The sequence below is a fragment of the Rhododendron vialii genome, chromosome 11a, assembly GCF_030253575.1.
Source record: "Rhododendron vialii isolate Sample 1 chromosome 11a, ASM3025357v1".
Classification (NCBI taxonomy): domain Eukaryota; kingdom Viridiplantae; phylum Streptophyta; class Magnoliopsida; order Ericales; family Ericaceae; genus Rhododendron; species Rhododendron vialii.
Window position 1 is genome coordinate 24041256 of NC_080567.1, and position 13872 is coordinate 24055127.

Below are 13872 nucleotides of genomic sequence, written 5' to 3' on the forward strand. Positions count from 1 at the left end.
GAATAGCATATGAAAGGTCTAGATTCACTTAAGTGTGTGAAATCTCAAATCGAAGAGGGCGTTTTGACTTGATAATCTAGTGAAATTAATGGTTTTTTTGTCTTTGTTTAAATATTTTTTGCCTTATTTGATTTTTGAGTTAATTTTGTATGGATTATTGATTCATCTCGACCAAAAAAAATGAAATAGTAAAGATTTGTGATCAAAATCTTTAAATAATTCACTAAAGATAGAAATAATCCAAACCTAACAAACTTTTTGGATTATTTTGTCTTTATTAAAAAAAATTAGTTAGGTTAAATAATTGCTAAATCTGTAAAAATCTATTACTAAATTAGCAGTTTAACTCTCAAATCAGATTTCCATGTGACAGCAATTTCGTCTCATCAAATATATATTGTGCAGGTTAAAAACCCTTTAGTCAATTGAAAACATTTAAAGAACAACAAACCAAGGGAACTAGGCCAAAAAACAAAAAACAAAACAAAACAAAAATATACATAAGAGAGAGACATTTCCTTTAAAAGCTAGGAGAAGTTACAACCTCCAACGAAGCGACAAAGAACACACTAAACAAGTTACTACTAGATAGATAGCCTTTAAGTCGTTCTCCATTCACAAGCTACCCGAAACCGACTGCAAAGCTCTAAAACTTTAAAAAAAACTCTCAAGGCAAGGAACCCTCAACTCGGATGATCTAAGCTGGCATGCGAATGATGCAGCGAAGGCCTTCACCATGCAGCATGTACTCGAAAGCCTTGTTGATCTCCGCCAATGGAACTTGATGGGTGATGAATTTCTCCAGCTCCAGCTCCAGCTCCTACAGCATACCAAGACTAGCTGAGAGTGACAAACATAGTTCGCGAGCATTTCAGTTAAATTTCCCCTTACGGCGAAGAAGCTGGTAAATTTCTTTGCCTTTAATTTAGGCTCATTTGAGGGTCCGTCCTCCACTCATGCGTAGTAATTCCAAGTCCAATATGAAACCACATGCCACGTTCGAGGTATTCTCCTCGACTGATTGCCACCAAATCTTCTCACTAATGCAGTACGGTAAATTTGTCCGGGAATTGAAAGTACCCAAATAGGTTTTCGATAAATGACTACTACGGAAAGAAAATGAGATTACCTTATTCATTTACATTTGCACGACAGAAGGCAGGTCAGAGCGGGGCTTGTAGTTCCCAAAGAAGGTGCCCTTGAGAGTTCTCTCATTCAAAAAGTTCATAGGATGAGTTTTGAATACATCATCTTTGCTTGCAACACCAACAAGCACACCAACTCCCCAACCCTGTATAAACATATTCAATTTCAGATGGTAAATTGGTGGGCTATGATTGATGATTTTCCCACTTAGTAGGATCTGGGGAAAAAAATGGTAAGACTCAACAATGAAATGAAGAAACTGCTTACATCGTGCAAACATTCGAATGCAGAGATCATGGCATTGATGTTTCCGGTACACTCAATACTACGATCCACACCTCCATCAGTCATATCAGCTATCACCTGACAATCAACATCGAAATCTCAGTATCAATCAAACAAACAAGCAATTTTTTTTAGGGTTCAGTACTATTCAAAGGGTATTAGCAACAAATGCATTCAATGTAAGTCATTTCCCGAAGCAAAGTTGGAATTGAATTGCTTGGAACGATCAAGTGTGAAACACAAGAATCAACATAGCAAACATAACAGGAAGTGTTGTAAATCACCTGTTGAACAGGCTTGTCATGATCTTTTGGGTTCACAAACTCAGTAAAACCAAATTTCTTGGCTGTTGGGGTAAACAAATTGAAACATCATCATAAGTAATATAAATAGCAATATGAGAAGTTGAAAGGGAGCAAAGCCAACAAGTAAAAAAAGAAAAAAAGAAGAAAACATAGATTAGAAACTCACCCTGATTGAACCTATTAGGATTCATATCAACTCCAATGATCCTTGAAGCCCCAGATATCCGAGCACCTTCAGCCGCCTGAAAATTTTGCCCAAATGTTGTTCTGATGAACTCATCGGAATTGCTATAGTATGGAAAAACAAGCAAAAAAATTGTTTACTTACAGCTAGCCCTACAGCTCCCAACCCAAAAACAGCAACAGTTGAACCTTGTAGTGGTTTGGCTACATTTAGAGCTGCACCAAGTCCTTCAAACACACACAAATGAAAAATCCAATGATAAGTAAATCAAGATTAAGCCAGAAGTCATCGTTGTAGAGAGAAATTTCATAAAGAACTCCCATACAGAAAGAAGTGGCCAATTATGGTCCTTCAGTTTCAAACGAAATGCCTACTATACTGGTTCATAATAGAAGAAACGCCATTGTCAAGTCACTTTGAACAATTTTCAATTGTCATTTTCTCTATCATATCTCCTTACCTGTGGATATTCCGCAACTGAGAACACAAACTTTGTTGAGCGGAGCTCTGGGGTTGATCTTGGCAACACAACCAACATGGACAACGGTGAATTCGCTGAACGTGGACGTGCCAAGAAAGTGATAGATGGGCTTTCCATCAATGTAGAACCTTGTCTTGCCATCGCTAAGCATGACCCCTCTATCAGTGTTTATCCTGAGAAGCTCACACATGTTGCTCTCTTCCGACTTGCAGTGGCGGCACTCTCCGCACTCCCCGGTGAAAACGGGGACAACGCGGTCCCCTGGTTGTAGCTCAGTCACCCGCAAACCCACGCTCTCCACAATTCTGATTATTAGAAAACCATACAAGTAAACTCATGACTACAGAGCTGTGCATATATAAACTAGTTGCTATTTATAGAAGTATAAATAGCAACTAATTTGTTCTCCAAGCACATAAACTAGCTCTTGATTTAAGTTTTCCGTATTTTTTGTTTCTAGGGACCTTCGTACCCGCCAGCTTCATGACCAAATATGCGAGGAAACAGAGGTGTTTGTCCCTACAGCATGAAGCATAAATTGCAGTCATCACACAATGGTAACAAATTCAAACTACTTCCAGGTAATTTAAGTGCAAGAGATAGCTTCACAAGTGCTTGCTTTATCAACGCACACAACAGTAGTAGCAAGTAGAGTCCTATTCGATTGGTCGGATTAGACATGAGATTTTGACTTCCAAAGCGTGCATGATCATAGTTCTGGCAGTCGAATGCAAATAATTGGCAGAGGGATTCCTTACCGTTGGACAATGAACTTCATAAAACATGAGGTACGCAATAGGTTCATAACACCCCAGAAATTTGAAAATCTCTATGATACATCGAGAATGGCCTCATTTGTATTTAAAACATACTTCGATACTCTCTATCTTATGAGTATTCCTCAAAAATATGAGGTCGCTCTTCAAAAACGTGAGCCTGAGAGCTAGGAGAGTTTGTGTACTCTTGAAGCTCTCACAATATTTTTCTTTCCCATGTTGCTGATTTCATTTTTTATCTTTCGTGACAATGAAATTTTCTTTGCCCATCAAAAACAAAACATCACTCTAGTTGTTGTTGTGTTAGAAGATAACTTTCGCGTCGTCTTATGAATGGAAATACCATTCTTGTTAAATTCTTTCTTCTCTTTAAGAGTAATCTTGGACCCGAAGTCCAATTTCTGACCTTAGCTTCCCAGAAGTAGACATCGGTGTGGCAAAGGGATGTGTAGAGGATCTTGATACGAACTTCCATTTTCTGTGGCGGTAGAACGTCTACCTCTTCTACCACCAGTGGCTTCCCTCCTTCCCATGCCACCGCAGCTGCTACATATATTCAGCACAATGTACATGTTCAGGGGGCGATGTTAAACCTTCTAATTACATCAAAACAGCAGCAAAAGAAAACGCCGTTCTCGAGTAAAAAAAGTAAAAGAGTACAAAGAAAATACAAAATAAATGCCGTTCTGTTTCGTGTGATTTGTTTTTTTTTTTGTTTTTTTGGTTTTTTTTTTAACAGAGAGTCAGAGGCAGTTTTTTTCAATTAATATACCAGAGTCAGATGCGAGAAGAACAAGAAGCAAAACTCATTTCAAGAAAACTCAAAAAGACACAAGCAGAAATGACACGTGACCCGCTTGAGTACATCACCAATAATCCCCCTCAAGTCCAAACCTAATGGAGGATTCTCTAGCAGGTTTTGTTGGTGTGTAGTTTCGTCTGGCGACGTCGTTCGTTTGGCGATGGTGGGTGGGCAGCGGGGGGATGGAGCTGTGCTTGGGGCTGTTTTGCTGTGCTTGGGGCTGTTTTTTAGGCAGGCTTTCTTGATGGGTTTTTTTTTTTTTGAACGGCGAAGAAATTTTTTATTAACCACAGTAAAATTACAAGAAGTAAAGATAAAGTGATTAAAAGGATAGAAAGACTAGGCATCATAACGAACAAAACGCATCTCAATCGACACTCAATCCACCCAATCTTTATTTTGGGGCTTCCCACCTCTTTATTAAATAGAACACGGCCTGTCTGCCGTTTTTGGCCTGGAGTGCACCTTTCAATCTGACCTGTTTCATTTTATTTCGGGCCAATTTCAATAATCAGATTCATTGACACTACAAAACTCTTTTTATAATACAGTCACGCAAGAAATCAAGTCAATTGGATACGAAATAGCATAAAAATTTTGATTGAGAACATATGCTCTTCAAGTTGTGATCTAATATTCCGCACTCATTTTGTTTCCATATAAATGTGATCATATTCGTAAGAACTTTTGATCCCTTTTAGCATTGTCTTTAGTTAACTCTTTTATATATATATATATATATATTACTACTTTCGTCTTATTTTCATTGTCCATTTTTAAATTGTTTATATCTATCTATAATATTTTTTTTCTAATTTTTCTAATTTTGTATTATAGAACTAATTGAAATCTATCAAACAAGATTCATATTACATATTTTTCAAGATCCACACTAAAAGATATAAGCAAAAGAGATAAACAAAATAATAGATAATGAAAATGAAAATTGGACAGATGGAATATTTTTGGTCATTTAATTTTTACTTTTTAATCCTTCTCGTGAAGATGAGTGAGAATTAATAGTGATTGATAGTATATTTTTCGATGAGTATTAGAGACAAAGAAAATTGGCAAAAAAAATACCCTTAAAGTGTACATGAACGGCTCAGATTCACCGTGTAGTACATCTAAGCCGTTCATATACACTAAAGGGTATTTTCTTTGCCCATTTTCTTTGCACCTAGCATTTCTCATATTTTTCAGTTCAAGAATATCTAATAAATCTACCACTCTCTCTCTCTCTCTCTCTCTCTCTTTCTTCCGATCAGCCCTCTGACCCCTCCTAGAGGTGGTGGTGTGGAGGCCGACTATGAATTTCAGTTTTGAGTGTAGGTTTGGATCTGATAAGGGCTTTCGAGTTTTTCTTGCAGGTTTCTGGAGGTGGTGGGTTGGCCGAAACTTGTTTTAGATGATTAGATCTAAGTTTTGGGTTCGTGGGTTGAGCTGGACCCTTTTAAGGTGTTCTGGGTTTGGCTCACCGGGTGATGTTGTGCTTTGTCCCATAAGGTGTTTTTTTTTCCCTCTTTCCCGACTTATAATATACTATTTGTCAAGTTTTATTGAATAAACTTTTTGTCTATAAAAAAAACAAGGACAAGTGAGAATTCGAAAAAATAATGGTCCTCAGTTAATTAACGAATTTTTGAAAAATAGAACTAAGTCAATTCAATTAATTTAGTCCACTGCTATGTACAAACCCGTCTTCAAAGCTGTATAAGAAAACCACTAGAAAACATACAAGGCTGTTTTGCACTAATGAAACCAGCAAACAATACCAGGATAAGCTTTTCCTAAACATGCGGAGGGTAGACGACCTGTTTTAGGATAACACCACGATTAGATAGCCATTACCGGCATTATTCTAATCTAAAGATCATGGATGTCATAAATAAATGCATCATGCATGTTCACACCTAGGAGTTGTCTCGGAGGTTTGGGTCCTTTGAGAGAATGTTCAGGTTTTGGAAATATTTTTTAAGGTTTGGGGTTCAATTTTTCACTGGATAAGTACCCTGAAATGAATGGCGGCCCGTGATTAGTGTGACCGCACTAGCTCCCCGAAATTTTGGATTACATGATCGGATCTATTTAATGATGTGACTGTAAGGTTGTTCTTCCGTTAAAAAAAAAAATTTGCATCATGCATGTGTAACAAAATAACCTCATTTGATTACCGACTCTGCTACGTATCTTGAAAAAGCACTTTAAATGTGACCGACACAAATTACGCAAGAATTTGATGGATTCGGGGGCTTGTGGTGACCCAACTCGACACAAGGTTATAGTGCTCCAAAACTGTGTCGTTTTGAGGATGCAAAGGGTTGGGAAAAAAGGCTGCAAGGCTTGGTTTGGGGGAAAGCCGAGGAAAAAAATTAAGTGCTTCAAATTTCAATCCGTTTGAACGGATGCAAATATATATATATATATATATATATATATATATATATATATATATTTTTATCATTTTATCTTAAAGGATAATAATTATTTTTTGACTCTAAGGCTCTCATTAATTAGCCCTAAAAAAGTCGTAGAAATAAATATCTTTTATGGCAAACTAACGAAAGTCTTAGAGCCAAAAATTAATTATGACCCTTTAGGATAAAATAATTAAAGAAATAAAATCTTCGTACCGGTTCAAACAGATTAAAAATTGAAACACTTAATTTTTTAACCATATTTTTTGGAGTAATATATAAACTGTATAAAGATGGTTGAAAAATTAAATACTCCAATTTTTAATCTGTTTGAATCGGTATGAAAATTTTATTTCTCTGATCATTTTATCATAAAGGGTCATAATTAATTTTTGGTTGTATAGCTCTCGTTAGTTAGTCCTAAGAGATATTTTGTTCTACGACTTTCTTAGTGCTAATTAACGAGAGCCCAAGAGTTAATATTTAATTATGGCTTTTTAAGATAAAATGATCAGAAAAATAAGATTTTCGTACCGGTTCAAATAGATTAAAATTTGGAGTACTTGATTTTTTAACAATATTTTTTAATATATAAACTATCTAAAAATGGTTTAAAAATTAAGGGCTCTAATTTTCAATCCATTTGAACCAGTGCGAAGATCCTATTTCTCTGATCATTTTATCCTAAAAGGTCATAATTAATTTTTAGCTTTATAGCTCTCGTTAGTTAGCCCTAAGAAATATTTAATTCTACGACTTTTTTAGAGCTAATTAACGAGAGTCCTAAAGTTAAAATTTAATTATAACAATTTAGGATAAAATAATTTAAAAAATAAAATATTCGCACCGATTTAAACAAATTAAAATTTGAAGCACTTAAATTTTTTTGTTCCACTTTCCCCCAAACCAAGCCTTGCAGCCTTTTTTTTTTCCTACCCTTGCAACCCCAAAACAACACAGTTTTGGGCACTACAACCCTATCATGAGTTGGATCACCACAGGCCTCCCGAATCAGAATTTGATACTTTACTAAACCAATGGATTAGCCAGATTGTCAATGTCTAGGACTTTAAAGTTTGCTCTCAATCTCTCTTTTCGTCTCCTCTTGCCAAGAACGGTTCTAGGATTTTAGGTCAATCACGAAAATGTCTAGAAATTTTGTGGTTCAAAATTTCATGATACAAATTTTATGAAATACAAAGTTTTTATTTCAGTTGAAAATTTATTTGTCCTGATTTTTTTTTTTTTTTTAGAGTATAAACTTTTTGCTTACTCTCAAATTTAAGTGAATGTTTTTCATTTATTGTGACCTTGGACTAATAGCCCAGTGCATATAATGTTGACCAAAAATCTAATTATATCTTGAACCCTCTCATTTGATGGTAGAGTCACCCATACCCATAACAACTATTGGGACCGTCTCACCTCCAGGCATAAATTTGGAATGCACACCAGCTCTCTTCGTGCATTACCCCCAAAATTGATGCTTTATGTAACTGTACATTACGCATGTGTAATGTTTCAACTTTCAAGCCAATGCTCGATCAATTTGGATGGAAGTAGTTGTACCACTTCCATAATTTGTGGTTAGGGAAGTGAAGCCCCATTTAGGGTTTAGAAGGTTGCAGGGAGAGACTCTCATTATAATACGAGTGTATTGTTTCAAGCCAATGCACTATCGATTTGGACGGAAGTTGTTGTTTCACGGTCTTTATTCCTACATTTTTGTTCAAGAGAATTCTCACCACCTTAACCACTCAAAGTGTATACTTGGTCAGCAGCCCTACAATCAAGGATTATAAGTATAAAAAATAAAAAAAAAAATTAGCCTTTTATATAGGCTCCGTTCGTTTGTTTTGATGTAAAATGTTTTCCAGTTAAATATTTTAATCATTTTTCGTCGTTTGGTTGGACAAAAACAGTTTAAAATATTTTTCAAAGTAAAACATTTTACCCTATATGACTGAAAATATTTTCCTTTTAAATTATCCGTAAATCATTTTACGCCGGCCTTCTCTCTCACTCTCATTACCCCTGCACTCTTGGAAATTAAACTCTAAAGAGTTTATTAACCTTTAATGAAGTGTACAGGTGGTGATCATTGGATATTTTTCTCTTTCCTCCCTTATCCTGTTTCTCATGTTATATTTTGTTATGGTAGATTTATTTGTGTATCAAATACTAAAAAATACTTTGCATGAAAATTATTTGTTCAAAAATCATTTTACGAAAAAATATTTTACAATGTAAAAGATTTTACGTCGAAACAAACGGGGCCTAAAACACAAATTGAAATGTTAAATTTCATTTGTGATCCCATGTACTTAGCGAATCTCAACCTTTCGTTTTCAAAATAGAGAAAGAATTTTTGATTCCCATTGGTCTATGTTTTCCACAAAACCATTAGAATTAATGATAGATGGATAAGCACAGTTTTTGTGTGACTTTTCATACATAAATAAAATGTAGGGCAAACTTCACTTAAACCCTCCTTTGGGTTGATGAACATGCGGACGGATCCCCTGAACTTCATTTCGTAGCACAAAACTCACTTGTGGTCACTGGTTTGTGTATTATGTGCACAGTTAAGTTTTTAATTAAAGTTAGCAGGAAATTGTATTCGAACCGTTCATATTGTAGAGTTTGACGAGTACTACAATTATACCAAAATTCTAATCGATTAATGGAATCTCATGGTCGAAAATAATTTGTAATGACGAAAATAATTTTAAATTTAAATCTGTTTTCATTTTAATAAGAATAATGTTCTCCTTCTGCTGAGTTAAACATGTCTGATCGTTTTTTACAGAAATGCTCTACTATTTGATTAATGTATTACGAAAGACTCGAAGTATATATTATCACTATGTTAGTTTGATTCAAGAAGGAAGATGAAGATATTTATGTCCAATTTCCAAAATCTGTCAAATTACATAAAATTGGTGCGGGTACAATCTTTCACAAAGCAAATGATTGTTATGTCCAACAAATTAAACTGTCGGGGCGTATCTGCACATAGGCCAAGCCACAGGAGGGTGTAAGTGAAATTTGCAAGAATAAAAAAACTAGCAACAGTTATACCACGAACTAAAACCAGGGAGCGGTTTTGGCATCGCCTATTGTATTGTAATTTAGCCAATGATTCCATTGGTGATAGGCAAAAAGACAACTATATACTTTTACTAGGTTCTAATTATTAAAATTAAAATTATATACAAATGACAATCTGTAATTTGTGAATAAAAAAATAAAATACTTTGGTGCATAATTTTTGAGATTTTTTTCCCATCAAATTAAGGAACTCATCAAGTACTTTTAATTGGATGCAAAGAAATTCAAAATATATATATACAAAAGTATTACAGTATGTTTTATTTATCAAAAAATTGGATGTCTTTTCCTGAGGAACAAGTCATTGTGGGATAACCGCTACTACCATAAACAGATTACTATGTACTATAGAAGATTCGTAATTTATTTATTTCTTCCTTCCTTCCATATTCACAGTATAAATACCCCACAAAGAATAGTCCCTTCCCATCCTCAACCTCATTCTCATACAAACAACTTTAAAGAGTTGAAAGCCTGCTTCTGTTTTCAGTTTTTCCAGTAGAGAAAAAGAAAAAAAAAGGAGGAGATGTCGAACACTGTTGGTCAAGTCATACGTTGCAAAGGTTTGTACATCATTCACTTTTTGTTTCCTTTAGATTTTTTATGGTTAAGTTATCCTAAATCACAGATGGGTCTTGTATATTTTCTGGTAAATGATCGATCATCGCATTGATATTCGCATTTCAGTTGCTTCTCTTTCTCTTTCTGATTTTGTTTAGTTTAAGTTGTCCCAAATCCTGCACGGGTTAGATCACAAAGGGAAACTAATAATCTGGTGAAAGGAGTCTAAACTTAGGACAGACCAATGATAATCAAGAAGTACAAGTATGGATAAGGATTTGTGTACCGTGTACGGTTAATGAAAAGAAAGTAGAAAATGAAGTAAAAAAAAGAAAAATTGACGGATCCCTGCACGATCCGAAACACAGCCTAATGTGTTCTTTGATGGGGTTTTCTTCGATTCGGATTCACTATTCTCTTGTTTTTTTCTCACATGGGCAAACGAAAAATTGATTGTCCAGTAATGCCTTGTGTCATTTTGGGTTTGCAGCTGCTGTGGCATGGGAAGCAGGGAAGCCACTGGTGATGGAAGAAGTGGAGGTGGCGCCACCGCAGAAGATGGAGGTTCGTGTGAAGATCCTCTTCACCTCTCTCTGCCACACCGATGTTTACTTTTGGGAAGCCAAGGTAATTGACTCTCAATTAGTATTCAATTTCGCAATGCAAATGAAAACTGATTTGTTCCATAGTGATGAATGATGATGCCTTAAGTGATTCTGCGCCTTAATTGATTGGTTTGGTTTCAATCTTGCAGGGTCAGAACCCTTTGTTTCCACGAATCCTCGGGCATGAGGCTGGAGGGTGAGTTTTTTTTTCCAAGATAATTTTACTAACCAGATTTCTTAGGCAATATCCAATCTTGAATCTTTTATTTTAGTGAAGTTTTGGTTAAAATCTTGATCAGCTATGGACCCCTATAACCCTTACCGTAATTTTGTCAGCGAATGTAAATTCACGACATATTACATGAAAGAAACCCATCCAACGATATTACCATTTCCAAAATTTCATTTAATATGACAAGAGAATTTGATGAAAGATTATCGTTCATCTGTTTGATGAGGATATTGGTCTCGCTTGATTTTGATATATAAATCTCATGAATGGTCTCTGTCTCTCTCTCTCTCTCTCTCTCTCTCTCTCTCTCTCTCTCTCTCTCTCTCTCTCTGTGTTTTTTTTTTTTTAGGATTGTGGAGAGTGTTGGAGAGGGAGTGACGGGTCTTGTGCCAGGAGACCATGTGCTTCCAGTGTTCACTGGGGAATGCAAAGAATGTGCTCACTGTAAGTCGGAAGAGAGTAACATGTGCGATCTGCTCAGGATTAACACGGATAGGGGAGTGATGATCCATGATGGGAAATCAAGATTCTCTAAAGACGGAAAGCCCATTTACCATTTTGTCGGAACATCTACCTTCAGCGAGTACACGGTGGTACATGTTGGCTGTCTTGCCAACATCAACCCGCTTGCTCCTCTTGACAAAGTTTGTGTTCTTAGTTGTGGTATCTCCACAGGTATGAGACAATGACAATCTCATTTTAGTAGATTTTGTTTTGTATTGAATTTGCTATCTTCAGTTTTTAGTTTTCGTGTTTCCAAATATGAAAACAACATAAAGTTTGACATAACACACATCAATACAATATCTTCATTTCATTGTTCGAAAACAGTTTAGGACAACTGGAAAAACTATATTGTTGGTTTTCTTGAAAAAAAAAAAAAACAGTAAACAGTTTTTGCTGCTTTTATGTTTCTTTTTTTTTTTTCCTTGTAACTTCAAATTTACTACTTTTAGATTGTAAAAAGTTCTACTTAAATTTTTGTGACCTTGTATAATGAAACTCAACCATCAACCCCGTCTTTTCTCGAATCAATTAAAGCTCCTTGTATGTTGTTATGCAAGTTTATGGATGTTAATTTAGAAACAAAATCAGAATTTTTGGCCGATATTATGTTGATTTGCTGAAAAATAAGAGTCTTGATCGGGCCGCCTGTTTTGATAGGCTTTGGTGCCACTGTGAATGTTGCCAAACCACTAAAGGGCTCAACTGTGGCTGTTTTCGGATTGGGAGCAGTAGGCCTAGCAGTGAGTTTCTCTAGTTTCAATTTCAAATACTTTTTGTTCTGTTGTGTCGACACAATCCAGTATATGTGACTGATAGATGAATGGTAATTTGTGTGATTAGGCTGCAGAAGGAGCTAGAGTTTCTGGTGCTTCGAGGATTATTGGTGTGGACTTGAATCCAAGCCGATTTGAGCAAGGTACCAGATCCTATTAAGGGTCACTAGACTTATATTTGAGTTCTTGCATTTATAACGTGCCTCACTTCCATTCAAAAATTAAAGTAAATGTTGCCACACATGAATGTATCTTTGTTCTGTTCAGTTTTTGAAATCCCTAGCATGTATTATATGATTCCTCGCAAGGAGACTGGGGAAAGAAAGAGCTATGCTACTGACCGACCCTTTTTTATCATTTGAAAGAGAAGTCCTATTTCTGCCAAAGGCGTAACACTCAGCTCTTGGCTTTTGCCCTTTCCATTATAGTACATTCACCGCTTTTGCCGCATCAATTGTAGTATTTCTTCAATTTTAGTTAGAGTAACGCAAATGAATAAGTGCATCATGCAGTACTATATAGAATAGATTATGGACAATCATTGTGATTCAAATGCCGGTTGAAAACAATGGATTCTAATATGGATGTTCTCTCTGTATATCAGCAAAGCAGTTTGGTGTGACCGAGTATGTGAACCCCAAAGACCACAACAAACCAGTTCAAGAGGTACTTATCTGTACTTATTTTAACCCTTCGCTAATCTTACAAGCCTCTTTCTTCTTTTTTCCGTCTTAACTTCATAACCGTTCAGTTGCATCCGTATCTTAATTAAGGTTCTTTGCGTTCTTGACCTGCTCTTCAGGTGATTGCTGAGATGACTGATGGAGGAGTCGACAGAGCCATCGAATGTACGGGGCACATCGATGCCATGATTTCAGCGTTCGAATGTGTTCATGATGTGAGTTTCCCATTCCCCATCACTTCCATTATCTCAACCTACTTATAAAGGAACAAACACCATTTCGTCGTTCTCCATTTTCCGATGCTATCAGTCTTTAGTAATCTTTTCAAATTTTTGCTATTTTATCTGTTCTTCATCTCCCCCCATCGTGCGTGCACACTTTCTTATACACGGATACACACACGTGTGGTAACGAATACAATCTGTGCAATATCAGGGCTGGGGAGTTGCTGTTTTGGTGGGAGTCCCCCACAAAGATGCAGTGTTCAAGACACATCCTATGAACTTCTTAAACGAAAGGACACTCAAGGGGACCTTCTTTGGAAACTACAAACCCCGGTCAGACATTCCCGGCGTCGTAGAAAAATACATGAACAAGGTGAATTTCCAACTTCCCGCTATCCTTGAATGCAAAATCCATATCCATAGTTTTTTCGCTTGTCCTTACTTGATTTCCTAATAACATGCGCAGGAACTCGAACTGGAGAAGTTCATCACTCATGAAGTCCCGTTCTCTGAGATCAACAAGGCCTTCGACTACATGCTCAAAGGGGAAAGCATTCGATGCATCATCCGCATGGAGCATTAGAGCGAAGGGAATCCCGTGGCGTCCGATGCAGTAGACTTTTCGTGTCTATCATATGATACATCTGTTAATTATCAGCCTTGATGTTTTGTTTCGTAATTCGTAACGAGTACTCTCTTCTAATTAGCAGCGTAGCATTTTCGTTCGTGTTTCCTTTAGTTCTGTCTCTGTTACACTTAATAAAAGATGATCTGTTTCTA

At 36.2% G+C, this 13872-nt stretch overlaps 1 protein-coding gene and 1 pseudogene across 1 annotated transcript; one reads left to right on the forward strand and one right to left on the reverse strand.

The window, feature by feature from the left end:
• Positions 1-511: 511 nt before the first annotated feature.
• On the reverse strand, positions 512-8929 carry LOC131307024 (alcohol dehydrogenase 3-like; annotated as a pseudogene).
• A 941-nt stretch (positions 8930-9870) lies between these two features.
• Positions 9871-13872, forward strand: LOC131306603 (alcohol dehydrogenase 3-like). Its single transcript, XM_058332945.1, has 10 exons — positions 9871-10070; positions 10559-10695; positions 10823-10869; positions 11255-11580; positions 12070-12152; positions 12253-12328; positions 12790-12851; positions 12988-13083; positions 13304-13465; positions 13559-13872. The coding sequence occupies exons 1-10, from the start codon at positions 10034-10036 to the stop codon at positions 13673-13675; spliced, it is 1143 nt and encodes a 380-aa protein (XP_058188928.1). The 5' UTR covers positions 9871-10033; the 3' UTR covers positions 13676-13872.